This window comes from Petaurus breviceps, unplaced genomic scaffold (genome assembly GCF_028583685.1).
Source record: "Petaurus breviceps papuanus isolate PSGF00001 unplaced genomic scaffold, PetGlider_PUasm1.0 178, whole genome shotgun sequence".
Lineage (NCBI taxonomy): Eukaryota > Metazoa > Chordata > Mammalia > Diprotodontia > Petauridae > Petaurus > Petaurus breviceps.
Window position 1 is genome coordinate 3,479,361 of NW_027185777.1, and position 24,743 is coordinate 3,504,103.

The 24,743-nt window shown below is 37.6% G+C and overlaps 1 protein-coding gene across 1 annotated transcript in view; it reads right to left on the bottom strand.

The window, feature by feature from the left end:
• The window catches only part of CFAP69 (cilia and flagella associated protein 69), a 70,526-nt gene that overhangs the window by 9,907 nt on the left and 35,876 nt on the right, over positions 1-24,743 (bottom strand). The window contains exons 12-22 of the mRNA XM_069086191.1: positions 24,089-24,305; positions 22,666-22,830; positions 19,932-20,044; positions 19,112-19,230; positions 17,613-17,694; positions 15,219-15,411; positions 11,198-11,335; positions 7,184-7,260; positions 3,963-4,160; positions 3,712-3,798; positions 2,236-2,340 (exon numbers count right to left, since the gene is read on the bottom strand). Of these exons, the coding sequence (XP_068942292.1) occupies positions 2,236-2,340; positions 3,712-3,798; positions 3,963-4,160; positions 7,184-7,260; positions 11,198-11,335; positions 15,219-15,411; positions 17,613-17,694; positions 19,112-19,230; positions 19,932-20,044; positions 22,666-22,830; positions 24,089-24,305 (1,494 nt within the window). The remainder of the gene's footprint in view (positions 1-2,235; positions 2,341-3,711; positions 3,799-3,962; positions 4,161-7,183; positions 7,261-11,197; positions 11,336-15,218; positions 15,412-17,612; positions 17,695-19,111; positions 19,231-19,931; positions 20,045-22,665; positions 22,831-24,088; positions 24,306-24,743) is intronic.

Consider the following 24,743-nt stretch of genomic DNA (forward strand, 5'->3'; position numbering starts at 1 on the left):
TGTGTGTGTGGTGAAGGGGAAGGCAGGTGGTGCAGGCTGATAAAATGGCATCCACAAAGGATTAGCTGAGTAGTCTTCCCAAAGAGGCATTTGTTTTCTGTGTACCATATACATACATACATACATAAATCCCCACACACATAAACATATATACATATGCATGTATGGACATATATACATACACACGTATATGCAGGCCCCATTTTTTATGGCAAGTATTCAGCTGTACTCCAGCAACAGAATGCTTTTCCCAACTTGTATTCAATTTGAAGAAGGTGTGAATATGAAGCTGAATCTCTGGATATGACCCAGTTTACTGACAACTTAAGCTGGGATTAAAAAGAAAACTGAAGAAGTTGCATGTTTCACGCTTTCACAAGTTTTCAAGTGCTTTTAAAGAGTCACTGATGGTGGTAGGGGTGTCTGCTAACCCATATATTCCTCTGTGGCGACCTAGGCAGTGACCCAGGTTCTTAAAAGACGCTGCTGGCAGGTGTATGTTCTGGTAGCGTCTACCAAGCTGGAAAGGCTTTGAGGAAGGGCCTGGTGATTATCATGTCTGCTGGCAGAGGATTCACCTAGTGTGGGTTTATCAGGTTGGCTGTAAAATGATGAACTTTTTGGCCACAGTAAAACTCTTGAAGAGTTGTTTCAAATTACAGAAGCATTCAAGTCGATGTTGGTGGAAGGAGAACCCATAATAATGAATCCACAGATCTGTGATGTGATAGCTGATATGTGGAAGCCTGTAAGACAAAAGCTTTACTGGGCCTAAATACAGGTTACTATTCCTAAAGTTCTGTATCCATTAAACCTTTTCTTGCCATGTGATATCAGACTACAGAAGATTTTTCTTGCTTCCATTGTGTGATTTTTCTTATACTGCACTCTCTCTGTAGATATGAATGTATGTACATACATATGTATACAGATACACATACTCATGTACTAAAAATATACACATACATTGCCCTTGGTATTATTTTGTAGATCCACTTATCAGTGGTAAATTTTGTTTCTAACTATGACAGAACTGTTCAGTTTTAAGTGGTTGTGGTTTCAAGTGCTTTTAGCATTTTTTGCTGTGGTTTGATTATCTTTTGTTGTCTTTTTTTTTAGCTTTTTGGTCTGAGCTTCTGATGTATCCATGAGAGAAGTCTGTGTCAAATTTTCCTGGTTGACATGTTTCAAGGAAACATCCTGTTGAGGAGCTGAGTCTTTTAAGGCCTTCTTTAAAGTGCTTCGCCCATTTGGTTTTTGTTCTATCTTTGTTGCAAAGAGTTTCCCATCACTGTTTTCCTGTTTTAAAATGTGTACAAAGGTTTTAGGCACAAAGTTTTTGGCTTTGTAATTTTCTACTGTCCTATAAACATGGGTATTTTTCTAAATGTTTCCCTGCTTATACTTGTAAATATCTTTTAATAAAATGTATTTAGTTCAGTACTTTAATCAGTCACAAGTATTGTAAATACTCTAGCATGGTCACTCTGCTGAATCCTGGGGCTGTGAGGACTGGCTGATTTTAAGTATCTCAAAATTACTAATAGGAAGCACTGGATGAAGGCATAGAGTAGTGAGGGCCTTAGAGTGGGTATCAGGGGACTGGGGCTCTACCTCTGTGAAACGCTATGAAGGCCGAACAGTGGAGCATGTTTTTTATATGAGAGGCAAGAAGGAAGGCCTGCAGCTTTTGAGTAGTCATACCTGTGCTTTAGGAACGTCAATACGGCAGCTGTGAGAATGATGCATCGGATGGGATTAAGATGAGACTGAAGCGTCACCTAACTGCAAACTATGGAGATTGTTAGTGTGATGGCACATGACAGTTGTATTTTCAAAAGAAAATGTCATGGCTTGAGAAGGGATTATTTGGGGGCGGGGGAGGGGTGTCAACCACCACTGTTAGGATGATGTGCTCATTTATATTTCAGCTTCTGTATCATCAACACTGATTTTTGTTTTCACAAGCAGACGTATATTAAGAGATGTGTGTTATAACAGGAAAAAAAAAGTCATATAGATGGATTCCACTCCCACTTCTAGAAGACATACACCACTAGCTATTCTTGTAATCTGAATTTTGGGTGGTGCTCCAGAGATGAATAAATCTGACCTTGGTGAGATTAAAAGAGAAATATCAGCAAAGTTTGAAATTGTTCAGAAGTAACTGCTAACTTGCTTGCCTAAATTTATGTAAGAGAGTAAGTTCCTTGCATTAAGGGAGAAAAATCTTACTGTTATATTTAGGCCTTTGATGTCCGTTGAATGAATTAAGGCATTCTGTGGGTATTCTTTCGGTCTGGAAGACTCAATAGCCTTTTCCTGAAGCTTCTTTGCTTTCTGAAGATATGAAAAAGTTAAAAAAGAAAGTAAGACAAATTTTCACAACAGTAATCACTTTAGCTTGTGCTCAGAATGACAAAAAGACTTTACTTTATATATGTCAAATTTATTCTCTGGCTGTTCATTCATCTAGAAGTTTTATTTTCTTTCTAAAGGCATTAGTATTTTATTAGAAAGTTTTATCTTCAGTGTATTACATAAGTTAGAAATCTGGAAAAGGTAATGCCATTTGTAAAAATGTCTGACTTGAAAATCAAGGAGTAGGCTAGGTCAAGGGGAATCTGGCTTGGTTCATGGAATATGGCTCTGTGAGGTTTTGGATTTAAATCTATTAATGTAGATTTTTATACTGTTTTGCATAAATTTAAATGATTTGCCTAAAGTTTATTAAAATGTAATAAATCAATATAATTTACAGAGGTCATATTAAAACTCAACATTCACTGGAGGAAGTGGGGGAGGGAGAAGGTAAAGACTCATCTGTAGAGCCAAGTACTAACTCCTCAAGACTGCTTCTCAAAATTGAAAGAACAGCTGGGGATGAATTGCATCTAAGGTTGGAAGGTACCCTTGGTAGCTCTGCATTACCTTAGTTCGTTTCTTTAAAATGCCAAAATTTGGACTAGGCCTGTTGCTTTTAGATGCGGATTTGATGCTTGCAATCTCATAGCAGTAGACAGATTTGCAATGTTGAATAAAGTACCTCCAGAAATTGAATGGAAAAGGTGTAAAAGAAAAGAAAGACTGCATCTTTCTGAAATTGGGGTTGCTGCCTCCCTTACTTCAATAACATCAGCCATTAGTTTGAATTGTGCCACTTGTGTTTAGTTTTCAGAGGGCAGAAGTGAAGCAAAGCTTTGCTAGTCTTAGTGTGTGGATCAGGTTTTCCCATAGGTCCCTTTACCGTATTTCATTGAACACCTTCTTTTTGTGGTCACAGAAGTAACCAACAGTTGGGGAGGCAGGGTAATATGGAAGAATTGTTCCCTAGTCTCTACCCCTCACCTCAATGTTTTTTTTTTTTTTTGTAGAAAAATGAGCCCACTGATGGCAGATGTCGGAACATGACAAGGCTGAAATAGAAATATACTCATTCTATGCCTTATGCCCTCTCACTTAATGCTTTTTCCACAACCTGCCTTCTGTTCTCTCAGGGTCACTCCTGCCATTTGTATTTCCCTCTGATAAATACATTCCATGAAACTCATGGAACTTTCTGGTGAAAGTCATTGCCATAAACCTGTTGTATTCTGGCTATATTGTTATTGTATAAAAGTGCTACCAGAAATATGAACAAAAACTGCTTATGAAGTCTAGTTAGTCTTCATAACTGCTTCTGAGGCTAGCACAATTCTTTGGAAACCTCACCTTTAATGCTTTAGCATTTGATGTTCTAGTCAAGAATTTTGCCCAAGACTTATTAGCCATGTCTTTTTGCTTATGGGTGGCACGTATCTGTAATGAGAAAGGAAACTGATTAGTCACTGAAAATAGTTTTCAAATCCAAAGCTTTCCATTTAAACCTGAGGGGTGACTTAGAAAAAAGTAAGAAAAAAAAGGAACCTTCTTACACATCTTAAATAAAGCAGCTTTGTGCTGATTGGTCGTGTCTAGCTCACCTTTATATATACTTTCTGTTCACTGTGCATGTCTTGGTTTCGTTGACTTTCAACCATCTCATTCTGCAGTATGGCCACCATTTTCCCAATATTTTCTGAAGCTATTGTAATAGTTTCCAGCGTTTCTTTATCGGCACTGATGGGTCTGAATCGTTCTGCTTTTATTTCTTCATTTATTTCATTCCATATTTCTCCAGTCTTTTATAAGAAATTAAGCCTTATGATGAGTACAAATAAATGTTGGATTTCATCCCATTTGATTCCAGTCTTTGTTAGGGAATCGACTCCTTAGCAGAACTATGTTCTCAGTCAGATTTTCTTCTATTATCTCTTGGGAATATTAGGTACTTAAAAAATTTTTTTTTTTAAAGCAATCGGGGTTAAGTAACTTGCTTAAGGTTATAGGGCCAGTTATTTCTGGGTGTGGTGCTGAGTATGTGAGCCCGGGATTCGATCCCCAGGTCATCCCGACACTGGAGCCGGTGCTCTTACTCGCTGAGCCACCTGGCCGCCCCTAAGCAATTGGGGTTAAGTAACTTGCTCAAGGTTACACGGCCAGGTGTTTCTGGGTGGGTGCTAAGTGTCTGAGCCCGGGATTCGATCTCCAGGTCATTCCAACACTGGAGCCGGTGCTCTTACTCACTGTGCTACCTGGCTGCCCCAATATTAGTTGGGAATCTATTTGTAACAGAAGGGGGTGCTACGTATTAAATGGTTTGAATGGTTTGCATAGGGTCAAGGGAATAAGCCAATTTAACCACAACCACATAAATCTTACTTCAACCTTATTGCTAGTTCCTTCTGGCTCATGACTCTCACTATTTTCTGAGGTGTAGTATCAGCCAACCTTTGGCCAGGCTTCTGTTACCTTGCTTTCACTTCCCAGGTCACAGGTGAGACCTGGACTAGGGTCCAGGCTAAATGGAGGCAAATTTAAAAATGATCATTAGAGGGTGCTCAGCACTCGCTTCCTCCTCTGCTCTGGAGAAATGTGCGTATACCAGGTAGGAGAGCAAATTATTCATAAGGAAGATTAAATCCCTTACAATTGCACTTGTGGAGTACTGGAAAATTTACTTAAATTAAGATAAAGTCACATTAATTCAGGAAAGGAAAGAAATTTAATTTTAATTCTTCTAAAATTGGTGGAGAATGGAGAGGGAAGATGCTGCTTAGATTTGCTTAGGAAAGGAGACTGGTTACAGGAATCAAACAACTTTCTAGTACCTTAGGAGTACTTACTTAAAACAAACGAACAAACAACTACATAATAAGAAAGGGGAAAAAGTGAGGAAAAGAAGGCAAAGTCTTTAGTTGGTGCTCTGAAGTGATAGCAAAATAATGAAATATATTATTTTTATCTATTCATAAATTAATGAATGTCTAACTGTGGAAACCTTTTAGAGCTCAATTCCAACTACTGGCTGTTCAAAAAGCATTAAAAACAAAACAAAACACCCAAGTACAGGGATATATATGAGAAAAAGCCATTTTCCAATATATGTGTCAAAAGATTAGAACAAACAGTTCTTAAAAGAAGAATTGTAAACTATTGACAGCTAACTGGAAGAATGCTCCAAACCATTACCAATGTTACTAATGAAAAACAAATTAATACTTCTCTTCCTCCAAAGCCACATAGGTATAGTGGATGGAGTGCCAAACCTGGAGTCAGAAAGACCTGAGTTTAAATTTGGCCTCAGACACTGTGTGACCCTGGGCAAGTCACTTAACCCTGTTTGCCTCAGTTTTCTCATCTGTAAAATGAGCTGGAGAAGGAAATGGCAGACCACTGCAATATTTCTCCCAACAAAACCCCAAATGGGGTCATGAAGCATTGAACATGACTGAAAATGACGGAATAACAACAACAAAGTCCAAACAATGCTGAGGATCGACCTCACACCCTGCAAATTGGCAAAGATAACAAAAGATGGGAATAGTCAATACTGGAGAGGTTGTGGAAAGACTGGCACTACAGTCCCTTGTTGTTAGAGTTGTCAATCAGTACAACTATGTTAGAAATGAATTGGAAATTATTTGAAATTGAATTATTTGAAATTGAAATAAAGTGACTGAAAGATGTACACCCTTTGATGTAAATATTCCATTTTTTGTTGTTCAGTCGTGTCCAGCTCTTCATGACCCCATTTGGGGTTTTCTTGGCAGAGATACTGGGGAGGTTTGCCATTTCCTTCTCTAGCTCATTTTACAGATGAGGAAACTGAGGCCAACAAAGTGAAGTGACTTTCCCAGGGTCACACAGCTAGTAAGCATCTGAGGTCAGATCTGAACCTCAGAAGGATGAGTCTTTCTGACTTCAGGCCTGGCACTCTATCCACTGTACCACCTACAGCCCTTTAAATATTCTAGAACTAGGCTTATACCCCAGTGTGGCTAGTGACAACAGGAAAGTCCCCATGGACAAAATATTTATAGCAGCACTTTTTTGTGATAGCAAAGAACTGGAAACAGATGCTCATCCATTAGGAAAGGGTTAAATAAACTGTGGTACATGAATGTAAGGAGATATTACTAAGAAATGATAAATGAGATAAATGTAGAGAAGTGTAGGAAGATCTCTATGAACCGACCCAGCGTAATGTAAACAGAACCAAGAAAATCATACTCTCAAGGACTACAACAACCGAAACAGAAGCACCACGAGAAAAAACAAATCCAAAGTGAACGTTGCAAAATGACTGTAAAATACCAAGCCTGCCTTGGCACAAGCGGTGCCACAAGCGCTGCACACTGCAAACGTTCAGACTTCTCTGATGTCCTGACCAGTTAGGCTGATTTGCTCCCTCTTATTTTTGTTATTAAAAGTATTACTTTTTATGGGGTGGCTCTCTGGGAGGGGCGGGGAGGGACATTTTAGGAAATCAAGGTGATGTAAAAAACCCAACACATCAATCAAAAAACTAATTAAAAAAACTAAGCCCAGTCAATTATTGTCATTAGATTTTTTAAATGTTAATTTTCTACATCCTTACATAAACCATTAATCTGAATGAAAAAAGAACTAAGGTTGTCCTGTGAAGAGGTTGTAAATAAGTATAGATATATTTCTATAACAATATCAAATATTCTATGGAAGCTAAGAATTACTTGGTGCACCCGTATTGCCAGCATCTAGTACTCACTGCTACCAGTAGGTTACTTATAATGCTGGTTTTTATGCAACACATTAATTGTAGGATCATTAAGAAGATACTCACTTTAAAATCAAGATATCTATGTATGACACAGAGTGTGACAAAATCTTCAGCGGACAAGCCTGGTAGATTTTCAAAATCTAAATGAAGTTTATAAAATAGGAATTACTTTAACAGCATGAGAGACATTAGAAAATACATACTTTTCACTGAAATGAAGGCTGGTCGCCAGCCACTTTTGGCCTCAACTCAATTTAACACCTCACTTCTGTGACTGATTGCTTTCTGCCCATGAATCTGTGCTGATTAGCTACTGACAGTTCCTTACTATACAGTGACTGTGGAGAGAAGAAGTCTTCCTTCGGCTTGGTGGTTCAATTTTGAAAATAAGGGAATATTTCTTTCTTTTTTTTTTTTTATTTTTAAAGCAATCGGGGTTAAGTAACTTGCTCAAGGTTACATGGCCAGTTATTTCTGGGTGTGGTGCTGAGTGTCTGACCCCGGGATTCAATCTCCAGGTCATCCCAACACTGGAGCCGGAGCTCTTACTCGCTGAGCCACCTGGCCACCCCTAAGCAATTGGGGTTAAGTAACTTGCTCAAGGTTACACGGCCAGGTGTTTCTGGGTGGGTGCTAAGTGTCTGAGCCCGGGATTCGATCTCCAGGTCATCCTGACACTGGAGCCGGTGCTCTTACTCGCTGTGCTACCTGGCCGCCCCGATAAGGGAATATTTCTGAGCTATTTTAGAAGAGGAAGAAGGTGTGGTGGCTTTGCTGTAGCTCCCCAGTACAAAAAAGACTCTAGGAGTGCTGACCTTGGGATCAGAAATGCTGGATTGGAGTAGTGGTTCTGTAACTTAGCCTGTGTGACCCTGGGGTGCTTACTTAACTACTCTGGATCTCAGCTTCTCCGTAAGAAAAATGAAGGAGTCTGATCAGATGACCTCTAATGCTCCTCCCATTTCTGAGTTCATAATTGTGATTCCAAACAGGATGGGTGGTGAGGAATCTTGAGTGGCACAGTTATTATCATTATGATTGCTAAGTTGATCCTCACTATTATTTTTTTCAGGATAGAAAAATTCTCCCTAATAGAATGGCAGATGCTTGAGTGTAGGGAATACTCTGGGAATTTCCCTACAGAAGAAGGCTGCCCTGGTTTGGCTTCCACAACTCAATACAATGAATTAAAAGTTCATCATTTATTTATTCACATATTCAATTGAATGCTTGCTGGCTACTAAGTATGTGAGTGGAATAAAAGTAGAGTCCCTGCCCGCAGGGAGGGTACAGTCTATTTAGGGAGGCACAGTAAAACAACATAGGACTGTATATGGTTTGGTCAGATGAAGATGGAGCCTGGTTAGATTTGCTAGTTGCTTTACATGTACACTATTTCATTTGATCCTCACAATGAGATGGTCAGGTAGGTCTGCACTGGAATATGGACAGTCCTAATTTGTAGTGGGCCACACATGCATAGCTCTACATTCTACAGCTGAAGGGCAAGAGAACAGAAAGGACAGTGGGTGAGATCCAGGCTTAGGAACTGTTAAAGCGATTAAAAATATAAAGAGAGGAAGTCTAGGGTGATGGTTAAAGTATAGTAGGAAACCATGGATTAGGATATCGTGGGTAGGGAAGCAATGATGAAGGTAAAGAGTCTATTTCATAGATACTGGGGAATGGGAGAAAAGACAAGAAGAAAGTTGCAGATGAGGATGTGGGAAATAAACTTGGCATCTAGGAGGCAGAGTAACATTATATGCAGCAGGTGTGCGGAGGTAGGCTGGGAAGAGTCCTTTCCCCTTTCTCCTATTCCCTGAAAAAGGAAGATGAATTTGAACTCCCACCATAAGGGTACAAATCTGACCTCACTGAGACTTGGGATGAGACTCATGCCTCTCACACGACTTAGAAAGCATCCTGTTTATTTAAAAGAAGCAAAACAGTTCGGAGTTGTGGCAGGGTAGAGTATTCTATGCTAAGAAGAAATTATTGTGTAGTTCTTCCTCCACGACTGGTTTTCTGACTGCTTGCTAAGGGGCATGTGTGACCAGCTGGCCCCTTGGTCCTCAAGTTTGGTGGCCTGTGTCAGAGGGGATGGCCACTGAGCCAGGAGGAGCTTCCCACTCAGAGGAACGTTAGGAACCAGAGTGGACAAGCATGGTGAAGATTAACGAGAGCAGAGCAAGAAACGGTGTTGTGCTGAAAGTAAAATACAGATCGCTTGAACAAAAAAGAAGACCCACATGAAGAGTTTGGGAAGGAGACCACAGTCCTGGCAGAGACTTTAGAGAGTTGTGGGGTGGCTTTCAAGTATCTGGACATCTCCCGCGCTGCCATGGGCAAAACAGCTAATAATTGTCCGAACTGGTCATACTGTTAGCTTTCTCTCTCAAAAGCTGCAGGAACAAAGAAGGAGAAATTCTATTCTGGATCTGATTTTCCAACAAGGAGGGACTATCGTTGTTAGTCAGTTAAACAGTGGTAACTTTTGGGGGAAGAGACTACTTCACATTCCCATTTGTTATAGAGAAGAAAAGGAAACTGAGCAAGAGTTTTGTGTGCATCCTAGACTTTAGGAGAGTAGATTTCAAAAGAGAAAAGATAGGTAGAATTGTATAGACAAAAAAATCTATCAAGAAGGTTAACCCATGAAGTTTTCAAAACTGAAAATCCCAAGACACAAAGAGAAACAATTTTGATGAGAAGGAAAAGGGAGAGTTGTCTAAAGAGACCAGTGTGGATGGTCTACACACCTGAGCCACTCAGAAATTTAGATTTCGAAGAAATGTAGAGCAGATGGAAACACAGATAATCACAGCATAGTCCTGTAAGGTTGGTGTCAAAAGTGTTAAAGTTCATAATTACCTGGAGCTGGTGAAGAAAAGTAGGGAGAACAAAAAAATGGTGGTGGCGGCGGCGGCGGAAAGGAAAAAGGTAAGGAATGGACATGCTGATCTGGGGGGACGGAATGATTATGCAAACTGATGATGGCGGGCAGGCAGAGCAGTTCAGCTCCTACTTTGCCTCTGTTTTCTCTTCCAAGGAGAATGACCTTTAGACCGACAAGATCCAAAATGGCTAAAAAGGAGTTAACATCCAAGATAAGCAAGAAAAAGGTAAAAGAGAACCAGGATGCTCTTGAATTCAAATCACTTCACACAAGATGTATCCTAGAATACTGAAAGAAGTGGCAGGTATGATGGCTGACCTAATGTTGGTGATCTTTGAAAGGTTGGAGAGTGAGATGTACTCTGGGAAAGAAGGGCAATAGCCTGAATTTCATAAAAGGGAAGAGAAAATGCAGTCACAAACTATCTATTAGTGAGCCTGACTTTGATTCCAGAGTATTATTAAAGGGAAAAGGAAGCAGTGATCACAAAAAAGCCTGTATAATTTTGAAGAAAAACAGGTATATAGAATAATAATATTTTCTTTTTTTTTAAACATATTTGGCAGATGGGTAGAGCGAGGAATGTTAGACAGTATCATTAAAGCACTTGACAAAATCTTGATACTATTATTTGGAAAAGATGTAGAGATGTGGGCCAGATGACAGTACAATTAGATGGAAGGGGATGGGATGGAAAAGCACTTCATAAGAACTTATGATTTTCTATGCACTGTGCTAAGGGTAGAGTGAAACAGTCCTTGCTTTCAAAGAGCTTGCATTCTAATTCTGGGAGAGAACAAATTCCAGGAGACATACAGTTGGAAAGACCACATTCACTCCAACATGGATTTAAAGGGGCCTAGGCCCATAATTGTTAGGTGAGATGAGTTGAAGGTAGGGGGAGCAAAAGAGGAAAAAGGGGGGAAGACAGAGAAAAGGGAAAGACAGACGGAGACACACACAGACAAGGAGACAGAGAGAGAACGCAAACGAGAGCAAATGATTGGACGAATGTTAGGCTCTTCCAGGGAACCACATAGCTGTGGGGATGGCAGTGGACAGAGGCGAAGGCAGAACAGTAACAAGTTACTGGGCCAAGATGTAAGCTCCATGGATTGTGATCTTATGTAATGTCTTTGACCACTTTGCCATTTCAGTGAGTCTGGCTAACTTCTTACCTAGTTTGCCTAGTACAGCATAAATTTTTGCCCTGATATTTTCAGAGACCTCCATGATTGCAGTAGTAGGACAGCTGGCAGGCATTGGAATGACTTTTTGTTCTTCTTGAAAACTAGTAATTAGAGGTTTCTTTGCATCTAATTGTTGAATACCATGGAAAATAAAACAAGAGAGTTACAGTTATTAGAGTAATTATCTGCTTTTTAATGAAATGTATTTAATAGATTAGTAATATATACCATGAAGAAAAGAAATTTTATAAGTCTGTATTCTTGGTTTTTTTTCCTTATTCAGGAGAAAATTTGAGAATTTTCATTTTCATTCTTTAAAACATGAAACTGATTTCAAAATTATTTTATTTAAAAGGGCACTTTTGTAAAACTATCCTAATTTTGATACTTATTAAATAGTCAGATTAAAAATGATATAATCTCTTCTTTTGTTTATTATGTGCTATATAATATAAATAAAAATTATTTTATTATTTAGTAATTCAAAAATAAGCAGTAATAAAGATGACTAACTTATTAATTGAAGAGGAGGAACTCAAAGTTTGTTAAAAGGAAACGATTTCTATTTAAAGATGAATAGGTAGAGTAATTAGGGTTTAACTACAACAAGAATAAAAAGATTACTAGGAAATATGTATATTATATATAGTGGGATATCACTAATAAACTCTATAAATATTACATGTCATTAATATGTACGTTATTGCTGTGGGATTTGAGGAATGGGGGCAAAGTATAGTTTGCCTTGCAAAGTATAAATTCACCCAAGGAGGAACAACCTGGACAGTAATGTGAATTAATGAATAGATGGATGAGAAGGCATCTATCAAGTGCTTATTGTGGACTGAGCCCCTGTGATAAGTGCTGGGAAAACAGAAAGAAAAATCTGGAGAATGCCTAGTTCACAAGGAGCTCACACTTCAATAGGGTAGGCAACACAAAACAGAGTTCAGCTTCAGGGCAGATGGAAAGGCCCAGAAACCTATAGGGTTCAGTGTTTAAGGCCCAGGGTCCTGAGGTTATACAAGACTAGAAACTGTTGGTAGGGGTCTGTGGAAGGAGAGAAAAAAGAAGATGTGTGAAGGAGATGACAGCTGTCTTCGAAGTATGAAGGGCTGCCAACAGAGAAAGAGAATAAACCTCCTTGGCTCGGAATTGGAGAAGAGATTAGGAGCAATGAGTGAAGAACACTCACGAATAAATTCTAACCTAAAAAAAAACCTTCTAAGAATTGGGGGATTGTTGGAGATATTGCAGAAGTCAATTGGTAATTGGGGTTGGGTTTGCGGGCAGGATGATTTCTGATGAAATTTACAACCCTAAGTGCATGATTCAAACCTTTATGAGCATCAATTAGCTATGGAAGCATTGCTTCAGAGGGAATAGTAAGCTCCAGAGAAAAAATGTTTTAAGATGTTCTCATGTTCCTTTGAAGTTTTTATTCACTTATGAAAATTTTTATGTTAAATAAAAATCATCCTTATTCAATTACATTCAACATTTGTTTAGTGCCAACTATATGCAAGGCACTTTCTTAACTATCAAGGTAATATTTATTAGTTCTAGTTTTACTCTGTAATACTAGAGTTTGGGTTACTACGTTACTAGAATGTAATATAAATTCATTTATTAAATTTACAAAACAAATCAAGCAAGAGGTTTTTGTGAAAAGATTCATCATTGCCCAAAAGATTCCTTAAAGACTTCAACTTCTCTAATGAATTGGTATATTGACTTATTTATCATTAATTACATGGCATATAAATTAAAGTTAGGGAATAATTTTCAGGGAGATAGAGGGAACAGAAAAATCTAAAGTCACAGTATTAGGTTTCAATGACAAATTCAATGACAAAGTTTAAAATGATGATAAAATACATCTGAAACAATAATGTAAGTCAACAGGAAAACCTGATTTAATTTATACAAATTAATTTATGTAAACTTTAGGAACACATTTATTTGGTAAAGTGAGGTATCCCTAAAAAGACCAAATTCTCTTGAGAGGTTTTGTAGTATAAGGGTGACACAAAACCTCTTTCAGAATTTTGGTGATTCACATTGCACTTTGTAAAGATATTTGAAAGGTCCATTTTACTTTGCAAGACTTAGAAAACTCACAAAGGCAACAAGTTTTTTCCTGATCTCTCACAGCATAAACATGGGAGACTGAGAGTTTAAAAGCAAAGGAGACTGCTCAGGAGTCCAGCTTGGGGGGTCAAGTTGATTGGCCCTTGTGGCTAGTGCCTTACAGCTCAGGACCTTGTGTAGAGGGCCCTAATACAAATCTTGAGCATAAGATGAGCTAGAACAAAGGGGATTCTGGGGGATCCATTGACACATTCACCATGTGTCTTTTAGGGGAAATACTCAGAAGACAAATGACTTTTCATTCAACAGGGCAGTACTGTGGAGAATATACTGAACTTCAGAGTCAGAAGACCTGGAGTTTGAACTTGCCTCTGATCCTAACTGACTGGAGCTCTGTAAGTCTTGTTTTCTTCATCTATAGGGGATAATAAGATTTGTACTCCCTAATTACAGGGTTGTTGGAAGGAGAACTTTACAGTCTTTAAAACTCAAAACATCAGTTTGAGCAATGATTACTCTTGGTTTCCTCATCTACATGTTGAGGCGGGGGGCACTGGATTAATATTTCAGATCCTTGCCATTTCTAAAATTCTGCTTTGACAGAATGAAAATCATCCTGAAATTAAGACCCCGTCCAAGGGTGACATAATCTTGTCTTGGAAAGAAAACTTGCAAAAGAAACAAATATCTATAGAAAGGATGAAACACAGGTGATTCGCCAATAACTGGAGGCTTTTGCTAACACTTCGGCAAAAAGATTTACTGTATTTTCAACTCATCCTTAACAAGAATGAAGCTCCTTCATACTTTTCTGACACCTTGTGAAGAACTCTTTTATAAAATGTATATTTTATTCACTTTTATTTTAATACATTTACTGTTATTAATATGTTTGTATTTAACAAGTCATTACCCAATTGATAATTGGCCAAATGACACGAACAGGCAGTTTTAGGCAAAGAAATCAAAGCTATCTATAGTCGTATGAAAAAATGCCCTACATTACTACTGATAAGAGAAATGCAAATTAAAATAACGCTGGGGTATCACCTCATACCTATCAGATTGGTTAATATGAAAAAAAAGGAAAATGATGGATGTTGGAGGGGATGTGGGAAAATTGGGACACTAGTGCACCCCTGGTGGAGTTGTGAGGTGATACAAGCATTCTGGAGATCACTTTGGAGCTATGCCCAAAGGACTATAAAACTGCGCATACCCTTTCATCCTGTATTACCACTGCTATGTCGGTATCCCAAAGACATAAGAAAGGGAAAAGAACCTATTTGTACAAAAATGTTAATAGCAGCTCTTTTTGTGGAGGCTAAGAACTGGAAATTGAGGGGATGGCCATCAATTGGGAAATGGCTGAACAAGCTGTGGTATATGATTGTAATGGAATATGATTGTGCTATGAGAAATGATAAGCAGGCTGATCTCAGAAAAACCTGGAAAGACTTATATGAACTGATACAAAATGAAGCGAACAGAACCAGGAGAATGCTGTACATAGTAATAGTAATATTATAGGATGAGGAACTGTGAATGACTTAGCTATCCTCTGCAATACAATAAACTAAGACAATCCCAAAGGACTAATGATGAAACAAACTATTTGCCTCCAGAGAAAGAATTGATATTGTTTGAATACAAACTGAAACATCTATTTTTCACTTTCTTTCATTCTTTTTCTTTCGAGTCTTCTTGTAGAAAATGACTAATCTGAATAAAACTAAATGTTTTACATGATTGTACATATATAACCTGTATCTGATTTCTTACTGTCTCAGGGATGGGCACGAGAAAGTGAGAAGAACAGAATTTAAAACTCAAAACTTTTAAAAATATGTTTAAAATTGTTTTAACATGTAATTGGAGAAAAATAAAATATAAATATTAAAAATATGCTTATATTTACCAATTATTTTCCCATCTTCATCACGTTTTACTCCTAAGTCTTTTTCTTCTTCTCTCCACAACTTAATTAAGAGATTGGCAGCTGTCTGCTCTTTCTTCCCTCGCCAAGTATTGACATGAACAGAGGTTTTGGGATTGTCACAGAATTCAACCATTATTCCAAGAATTAGATTACAGAAGTTTTTTTGGTTTAACTTTATGAAGAAAAAGAGAGAAAGAAAAAGTTGAAATTTGAAGAAATATCATCATTAGGACCAAAGTGAAATGTTTCTGTATGTTTTTTTTCTAAATGATTTTCTTACAGATAAAAGAATCCAATTAAATAATATTTGGGAGAATCTCCTGTTTACACGGAAAGAAATCATGTAAGCAGTACAACATGAAATATTCCTGAACATGAAAAACTGGAGAGAAAAAGTGGTTTGGGGTGAGGTATTTAACCTTTTGGAATTTTACTTTTCTCATCTCTAAAATAAAAAGGTTTCATTATGTGATCTCTAAGGTCCCTTCCATTTCTAAATCCTATGATCCTATGATAAATGTCACAGAAGAAAAAATTAGGTACTTTGACTATGGTTGGAATATACCTACCTATTGAAAACCTATTTATTTAAATTGAAATTGAAAAACTACCCATTGAAAAGACTATTAATTAGAAAACTTAATACTATTCATTTGGTTTCTAAGTAGATTTTCTTACTGAGAAGAGATGACTAGCCAATATGAAAACTCAATTGCCTCTGAAATAGATATATATATATATATATGTATATGTCTATGAATGTATATGCGCACACTATATACATGTATACACAGAATATATGTATATGCATATGTGTATGTACATACATACTATATATGTGCATGTATATCTCATATAAACAAACATATACATATATTTATATAATTACAACAACAACTAAATTGCCAATCTAATTTAAAATTGATTCCCTTGTAGTTTTGGTGAGAATAAATCTGTATCCAGGATTACCCTGGGCAGACAGATATAACTGAGTCCTGTGATCACTGAAGTAGGTACTAACAGTTGGTTTCCTTTCTCTCACCCACTTCTATGGCCTAATACAGATATCCCTCTTGTTGCAGTTTTTCTTATCAGTATTCCATACTCACTAGCCCCATTTTAAACACTGTACTTTCTCATGATTTTCTCCTCACTCCCAAGTAGTTGCCTCATCTCACTTTCCTTCATACAGTTTAAAAAGAAATCTTATTTTCCTTTCCCTGGATAAATTCACAATGTTTCTATGCTCTGATAGCAAAGTCAAGTATGGCAAAGCTCTGGCAAATGTGGTCATTCTAGGGACACAATTCAGAGTGAGAAAGTCTTAAGGAGAAGTTTTTTCTATTAAAAAATATTCTTAAAGAAACTTGTCACAGTTATTCCTTGAAGCCAAATAATAAAAATATTGACATTTTCTCTATTTTATTATTAATAACGCCCTGAACACTAGTTTCTCAACAGAAGAAAAATGGAAATAACTTGGCCAATTTTAAAATGTATTCACAATTAACATTACATCCTCTCAAGTCTATATTTATCTTTTAAACAACTCATTAATCTAACTGGCTATAGGTATATTAGAAAGGAACTGGGGTTCCATGGAATTCCAAGGAAGCTGATTTTAAATTCCCACCTCATCTTGAACATGGAACCCAAAAAGAGCAGCCATGAGGCTGGTGGGAAATCACTCTGGGGTCAATGCAATGGCTGATCTGCAGTCCTCTCGGCTATGGGGTGCTTCTCCCCATCCCTTCTATTCACTTTCTAACAAAGGATGACTGAATCATGGCACTTGACATTTGCATCAAATGAATATAGTTCTTTTTTTTTTTTTAAAGCAATCGGGGTTAAGTAACTTGCTCAAGGTTACACAGCCAGTTATTTCTAGGTGTGGTGCTGAGTATCTGAGCCCGGATTTGATCTGGGTCATCCCGACACTGGAGCCGGTGCTCTTACTCACTGAGCCACCTGGCCGCCCCCGAATATAGTTCTGAAGTCATTTTTTCCCAAGTACAAATTCAGCCCTTAAAAATTTTATATCTTGGGGGAAAAACCCTTGAGCTATACTTTTTGGAAATATTTAAACGTGGTTTTTTTTTTTTTTGTATTTCTTAATGGTTAGGAGGTACAATGGATAGAGAGTCAGCCTGTAGTCAGGAAGACTGGAGTTCTTTGACCTCAGACACTATCTGTGACCCTCTGCCTCAGTTTCTTTATCTGAAGAATGGGGACAATAATAGCACCTACCTCCCAGGGCTGTTGTGAGGATCAAATGAGATAAGTGTAAAGCACTTAGCACAGTGCCTGACATACAGTAAGTACTATATAAATGTTAGTTGCTGTTATTGTTATTATTACTATTGTAATACTTACAGCTAGCAGATCCAAAAGTAGAAAAATACCTTCTTTTTCAAGAAAGTAGTCTTCTAAGGTATAACAGCCCAAAATACAGCACCTAAATAGGCATGAACAGAATTTAGGGCATATTTTGTTCATTTAATAGGCATTCCAAAAGAAATCTAAGTCATTTCCTTAAGTCAAAGAGTTGGTGTTCTCAAGATGTAAAAACAAAAATTTGATGTAGGTGATGCAAGATGTATTTTTAATTTATTAAAAAGTGGTAAGTATATTTATCTTTTAAAAAATCAATATTTACTTTCTTAAGACATAGTAATCACAATGAATGTAGGCATATAACGGATGAACCCAGGCTCACTGTTCCAACTTGTTGAAAGGAGAACATAATTATGTAACTATTAGTTTTTTTAAAAAAAAGGTTGTTCTTGTTTGAAAAGACTTTAAAAGGGATACATTTTGGAGTTGAATCTGTGGACTAAATAGTTAGTCTGATATTGTCCAGGCCTTTTATACACTACTAAGAAGTCAATGAATTGACGGGAAAGGGCACCCCACCTTTGTCAGTCAAGGTAACCTTTACTTCCAAGAGAGTATCGTACAACCTGTGCATTCTATATGAACAGAAGCTAAGGCATAATGGTTTTCATGTAGAATAAAATGAAAAGATCGCATAAGCCACAAAGACGTAGTTTGTACTCTCCTCTAAATCTACTTGGACATCATATACAGAGACTCAATTCACCAATACAACATAACAAACACTTGCGGAGCCCAATTCTGCACAGAGCTCTATGATAGGCACTGGGGTTATGACAAAATTCAGAGGAACAAGAGTCTGTTCTCAAGGACTCAAGTGTTCTCTCTTCTCTATAATTAAGACCTGCCCCTTGCCCATGTATATTTGTAAATGAGTTCAGTAATCCTACCACCCACTGTATACAGTGCATTGGAAAGGGTGTGATGAGAATTAGTTTGCCATATGCACTTTATTTCCATGTAACTCATGTGAATTTATTACACTGAAGAATCAAAAAGAAATGTTGTCTTAAAAAATACACATTAAGTCATTTTCTCCATCTAGAAAATGACTGTTTAGAGAAGTAATGGGTGAAGTTGTTTAAGAACAAAAATATCATTAAAATGTTTGAGAAATAGCACTTATGAAGAGAGGTTAAAGGAATTTCTTTAGTCTCCTGAAGAGAAGATTGATAATGGACTTAACAGACATCGAGTACATGAAGTATGAGTAATGGTAAATAGCTTTGTTTCTCTCGGGATGTGCTTAAACGATATAAGAGGGAGTTAGGATAGATATGGAAAGAATTTTCTGAAATTAAGATCAAGAGAGACTAAACTGCTTTACCATATGCATAAGGAAGAAGGTTCTTTGGGATTGAAAAAAAAGTGGTAGAGTCATCTTTCTGGCATGGTTTAAATGTCAAAGAATTGACTAAGGATCATTTCCACCTCCATTATTCTACAGGACCAAGTAACAGTTACTGCAAAATACTTACCACAAGCAGTCCAATGTACTAAAAAGAAGTCTGTTATGACCTAATCCACTCTGAAACTTTTTAGGGTCTACTTTCATTAGATGAAGAATTATATCCACTCCTTCAGTTCCAAACGTTTCCTATTTATAAAAGGTTTATTAAAATCATTTTTGTTAATTTTTCCTTATCCTGTTTTTATACCATCAACAAAACATTGTGGGGAAAAAGATACATTTTTAATGTTGACTTTAAAAAAATCTGTATCTATTCAGTCATAGATATTGTACCTAGTTGTTGCAAATGAATAGCTTCAAGAGATGGGATTAAACTACACGACAATGTTTCTGGAATAAAACATTTAATTCCTGTTTGTCCCTGTTTCTTTCCCTTTTCTCTCCCCATTATAAACAGAAGGCATTATGACTACTCCTTTGCTGAGTACAACTGACTTCTAAGATAAAAATTCTACCACCTTGGGAGTTTTGTTTTTTTAATAACTGCTAAATACGAATATGATGAAAGAAACAATCTTTGATCATTGCTAAAGGCATTTTCTGCAGCATGGATTATCCATTTGCCACCTGTCACTTTCCACTATTTCTTGCTTCCACAGTCTCTACTGTTGTTGCTAATTGATTAAGACTTTTTTTTTTTATCGGAGAAAAGGGCTTTCTGTCTGAGTTCTCTGCCCCTTTGATACACCAGGCTTTGGAATTCATATTTCTCTGTGAGAGTGAGCAAACTCCTGAATGACCTGTACTAATACTATCCTCCATTATTTTTGATAATTAAGAATTATATAGTCATATAACATAATTGATTATTTCAGGGGAATACATACCTTTCTTTGACTATGATTTTCACAAATACCAGACAAGATAAGTAATATATCTGACTTAATTTCCAAAACAATGGCCTCTTCCTTAAGCCTGTTTACTGCGATTTTTAAGATTCCTGGTAGGATAAAATTTAAAAGGTTGAAACTTTTAGATGTTACTTGAATTAACAAGTGACAAGGGTAACTTGATGAACATGTTTCCTGAGAATGAAGTTCTTTTATATGATGCTATCCACAGTAAAAGACAAAATGAACAAACAATTCCTTTTAAATCCTTTGGAACAGAGCTGCTGACTCTGGGAGCCATGAAGCAAGAGTGCTTCAGTGCATGGTTTCTTTTTGTCTCTCCCAGTTAAACGTTCTCCATAAAAGGACTTCAGTCCATCTCTCTAACTGACTATTCCCTTATCCTGCTGGGGTCCAAATAGTCTATTCACTGATTGACACAAATGAAAGAGACTTTAGCCTTCAGCTAGTACAACTAGTTCCTGAGCAGGAATGCTATCTATAACCTTCCAGATAAGTAGTGATCCAGGATCTATGTGAAATTTTCCTGATGTAGCAAATTTAGATCAGGCCTCCTCAGTCAGATGAGGCAAGACCAGTGTGACTGAAAAACAAGCAACAGTATAACCCCTTACAGTTCTAACAGTCTCACGTGGTTAGCTTTATCTGACCTTATTAGTGTATTCAAAAGTGGCTGGAACTTTCTTCCCTTAGACCAAAAGATACAATTCCCTTTATTTACCTCAGGACAAAACTGCACAGTCCCTAAAATTTACAGGTCATCTGGTGGTCAGGCTGCTATCTAGACAGAGCTGACTTCCTGGGAGCAGTTGTATTCACACACACATGAAACAATATAGTTTAATTTCTCTGGGTTAGAGAAAATCAGACAACTGGGGGCAGCAATGAGGTGGAAGCCAAAACTTCTCTTTGGAGCCATCTTAGATGAGTTGGACCATATAGTTTTGTATGTCATTTGATAAATACTGAAGTTTGAGCGTGAGGCTTTCTGCCCCTTTGGATCCTGAAGCTAAATCACATAATGAGGAAGATGATCCCCTCCTGTGCCATCCCATTCCACTTCTGGGTGGACCTAATTGTGAGGGATTCTTCCTTCTATCAAATCCACATTGGCAGCTTTTGCCTTCCACTCCTGGCTCTGCCCTCTGGAAGGAGCAAAATAATTCTAGCTCTGTGTCTCCAGGATCATGTCTCAGACACAGAAATGCAGAGTTCACGTGCTTCCCAAGCCTCCTCTTTCCTGGGCTAAACATTTCCAGAAATTACTTAATAAACGGTTGGTGACTGAGTTATTGCTTGAACGGATCCTCATGCAGCATGGATTCAGCCTCACCAATTAATACTTGTTGTTCTCTTTGCTTGCTCTAACTCAGGGATTCTTCAGTGTTTTTGTGTTTGTCATAGACCCCATTTGGCAGGCTGGTGAAGCCTGTAGACCTCTTTTGAGAGTGTTTTTAAATGCATAAAATAAATTATAGGAACACAAATGAAACCAATCATATTAATAAAGTTAGTAAAATATTTTAAAAAATAGTTCATGAGTACCTTTCTCTAGCTTGTCAACAATATCCTTCCTAAAATGTGCTCCTCAGAACTGAAAACAGTACTTTAAATTTAATTGATGTGGTCAAGGTAGAATGGGACTTTGATGTCCCATATTTTGATCTCTATATTTTAAAAAATGAGCATCTGGGGGATTGCCACCTCAAAGGATTGACTCACATTGAGGTTAACATTTATTAAGCTAGTTTTTTCCCCCTACCTGAATCGTGAGGCAATGTGAGACAGCAGAATGAGAAACATGATTATTAATAACCAATGATTTGGGGAGATTCAGAGTTCTCCCCCTTTTTCTAAAGTTCTCATTTCAAGGCTCTGAAGGACTCTGAAGGACAGGACTGATGATAGCAGATAGGATTCTCCTCAATCTAGGTATTGCTACCCCACTCAACCCTACAAAAAATTTAATCTAAAGCTCATTGTGTTCCATTCAGGACTGGGTGGGGGATACAGTCTTGGTCTAGATTTCCCCTAGGCAGAGGGTGATTTGGAAGTAAATGACATGAGCATAGTTATAGAGGTGATCTTAAATGCAGAAGAAGTAATAGGTTTAACAAAGAATCCAGTGACACTCTAATAGAGACTTTGATTCATACTGACATTTATCCATTAATTGTCATTCTTGGGTATAGTTAAACCTGTTCTGGGTGGGTACTAAGTGTCTGAACCTGGATTCGATCCCAGGTCATCCCGACTCTGGGGTTGGCGCTCTTACTTGCTGTGCTACCTGGCCGCCCCGAGGTCATATTGTTAAAAAAAAATGGGACTTAACTATAGTAAACATTCTAAATATCAACAAACAGATGAGATAAAGGAACCTAAATTTATACATATACATATATAAATATGACAACTAATTTAAAGAAGATTAATAGTTATCAGCTTCTATAACTTGGTATAGTGATAGTTACCTATTATTCCTAAAGAGATAGCAAATATTATCAAAACTGTACAAATTTTCTAGATATCACAGCAAAAATACCAGATAGATGTGTGTGTATGTGTGTGTGCGTGTGTGCATGTGTGTGTGTGTGCGCATGTGCATGTATAGTAATATAAATACATGTATACACATACATATCTAGTAGTAAGTATGGCCCTCCCTTTTAAAAAATAATTTTCACTAATACTGTATCCCATTATACTTTACCTATCAGTTGCTTGATTGCTCCATGACTACAGAGATCTTGGTTTACGACATCGTTACCAAGGGATACCATTGCTCTCAAAAGCCTTACAGTGTAGCGCATCTGCGCAAATTTGTTGCCACGGCCACCTGTGCCATGGAAACTGTTACCTTGACTAAAGAAGGTCTCTAAGAGGAAACAAAAAACAAAAAAAAATTGTTTTGTTACATACTGTGCACTCTCAGAAAAGCTGTCCTTGGGAAGAAGCTGTGTTCAAAGCTAAAAATCAATACTTTTAAGTGCAGAGAATTTTATAATGCCAGCGATTTACAAATTGAAAAATCCATGGAAGTTTAATGAGATTTCATTAGGCAGCCTAGCAGCATAGTAACCACCAGCCTATAAATGGAAACAGGCTGTGATTTGCCTGTTTTCAATTTCAGTGCTTGTGACCTGTCATTTCATTGCTGTGAGGCACTCAAGCAGAAGACAATGCTTTAACCATAGGATCACAGATTTAGTGCTAGAAGGAACTAGGTCATTACCACACCCCCATGCCACTCCCACCCCACCCCCATTTTACAGAAAAGGAAACTGAGGCCAAGAGGGATTGAGTGATTTGCCCAGGAAAGGTAGTAAGTGTCAGAGCTAGGATTTGAACCCTGACCCCACATTCCTTCTACTTGCAGCTTATCTTCATGGTGGATAAAAAGGCATTAACTTCTCTAGGTTGGGCCTTAGATGGTTGACACATTACTTGGTCCATACTTCAAGCTTTTTGGCTTGTTGGCATCTGGGAGGGCATATGCTCTACTAACATGAGCAATTGAGATCCAAAAGTCACCCTCCATGTCAGCATGAAAAATCAAAGGAGAAGAATCTTAAGAGTTTCAACAGACTTTGGAGGTCTTCAGCTTAACTCCTCTTCCTGACATGCCCTCCCACCCCTATCCTCACTCCTTGCATAGGCATTCCCTTTAGCTATTATTTTTACCACCCTGACACTTGTGTCACCTGCAGTTATGGCCCAGATATTTGTCAATCTCTGGTCTCAATCCTTGAGTTCTGAATAATTTAAAAAGATAAAACCAAAGGAAAATAAAGTTATTGTTTGCCCATTAAAGAGATAGCGTGGTATTCACAGAGATACTGTGAGTCAGTGGAAAAGCACTGACCTGCCAATTAAGGGCCCTGGATTCTAGTGCCAGCTGGGCCACTAACCTGCTGTGTGACACAGAGTCACTGATTTCATTTCTCTCTGGGTCTCAGGCTCCTTATCTTTAAGGTGGGAAGCTTGTGCTACAGACGTGGACTAAGATGATCTGTAGTGAACCGTGCATTCGTTTGATCAATCCTTTTCCATTTTCTATCCTGCATACGAGAAAGTTCAGTCCTATTCTCTATTTAGAACATCAAACCACAGTAGGCTTTTCAAGGTCCACTCACCTTCATTTACACACCATTCTAAAAACATCAAAATCCGAGCATTTCCATTGCAAGTCAGGTAATCATCTATCAACAAAGGGGCCACTGAGGCTAAGGTGGCAATTGCGTGGAGCTGTAACTCTTCATGCTGAGCAGCAGACCATTCAATCACTTTGTGTCTTTCCGTTTTTTTAACATATGTGAACAAAGCTTCCACGGTTTTACCTTCAATTAATATCTGCAATAAAAAAAGGCACATGTAAGTTTAAAGGCATTATCTTCATAGAAAGACTAACCTTTTTTCTTTCCTCTTCCCATTAGTCTTTATTCTGTTTTTTTTTTTTTTTTTGAGCAGACTGCTTTCAAAAGCCTCCGGGTACACATACACAAACCAAATTGACTACAAACCATTTACTTTATCCTGAAATGAAAACACTACATAGTAAATAAATATCAAAGGGATTTTGATGCAATCTAAGATGTACACATATATTTTGCCTATCCTTTAATAATAAATTCAATAGGAAGAATAAATTTTAGGGAATCAAATAAAAATTTGTCAAAATGAGTACCCAACATGTTAAAATGAGAAATTTTCTGGTGCTTGTGCTCTGAAAAAATTACAAAAATTGTAGTACTCCATGAAGTGTTACTATAAAGTACTGTAATATTTGAG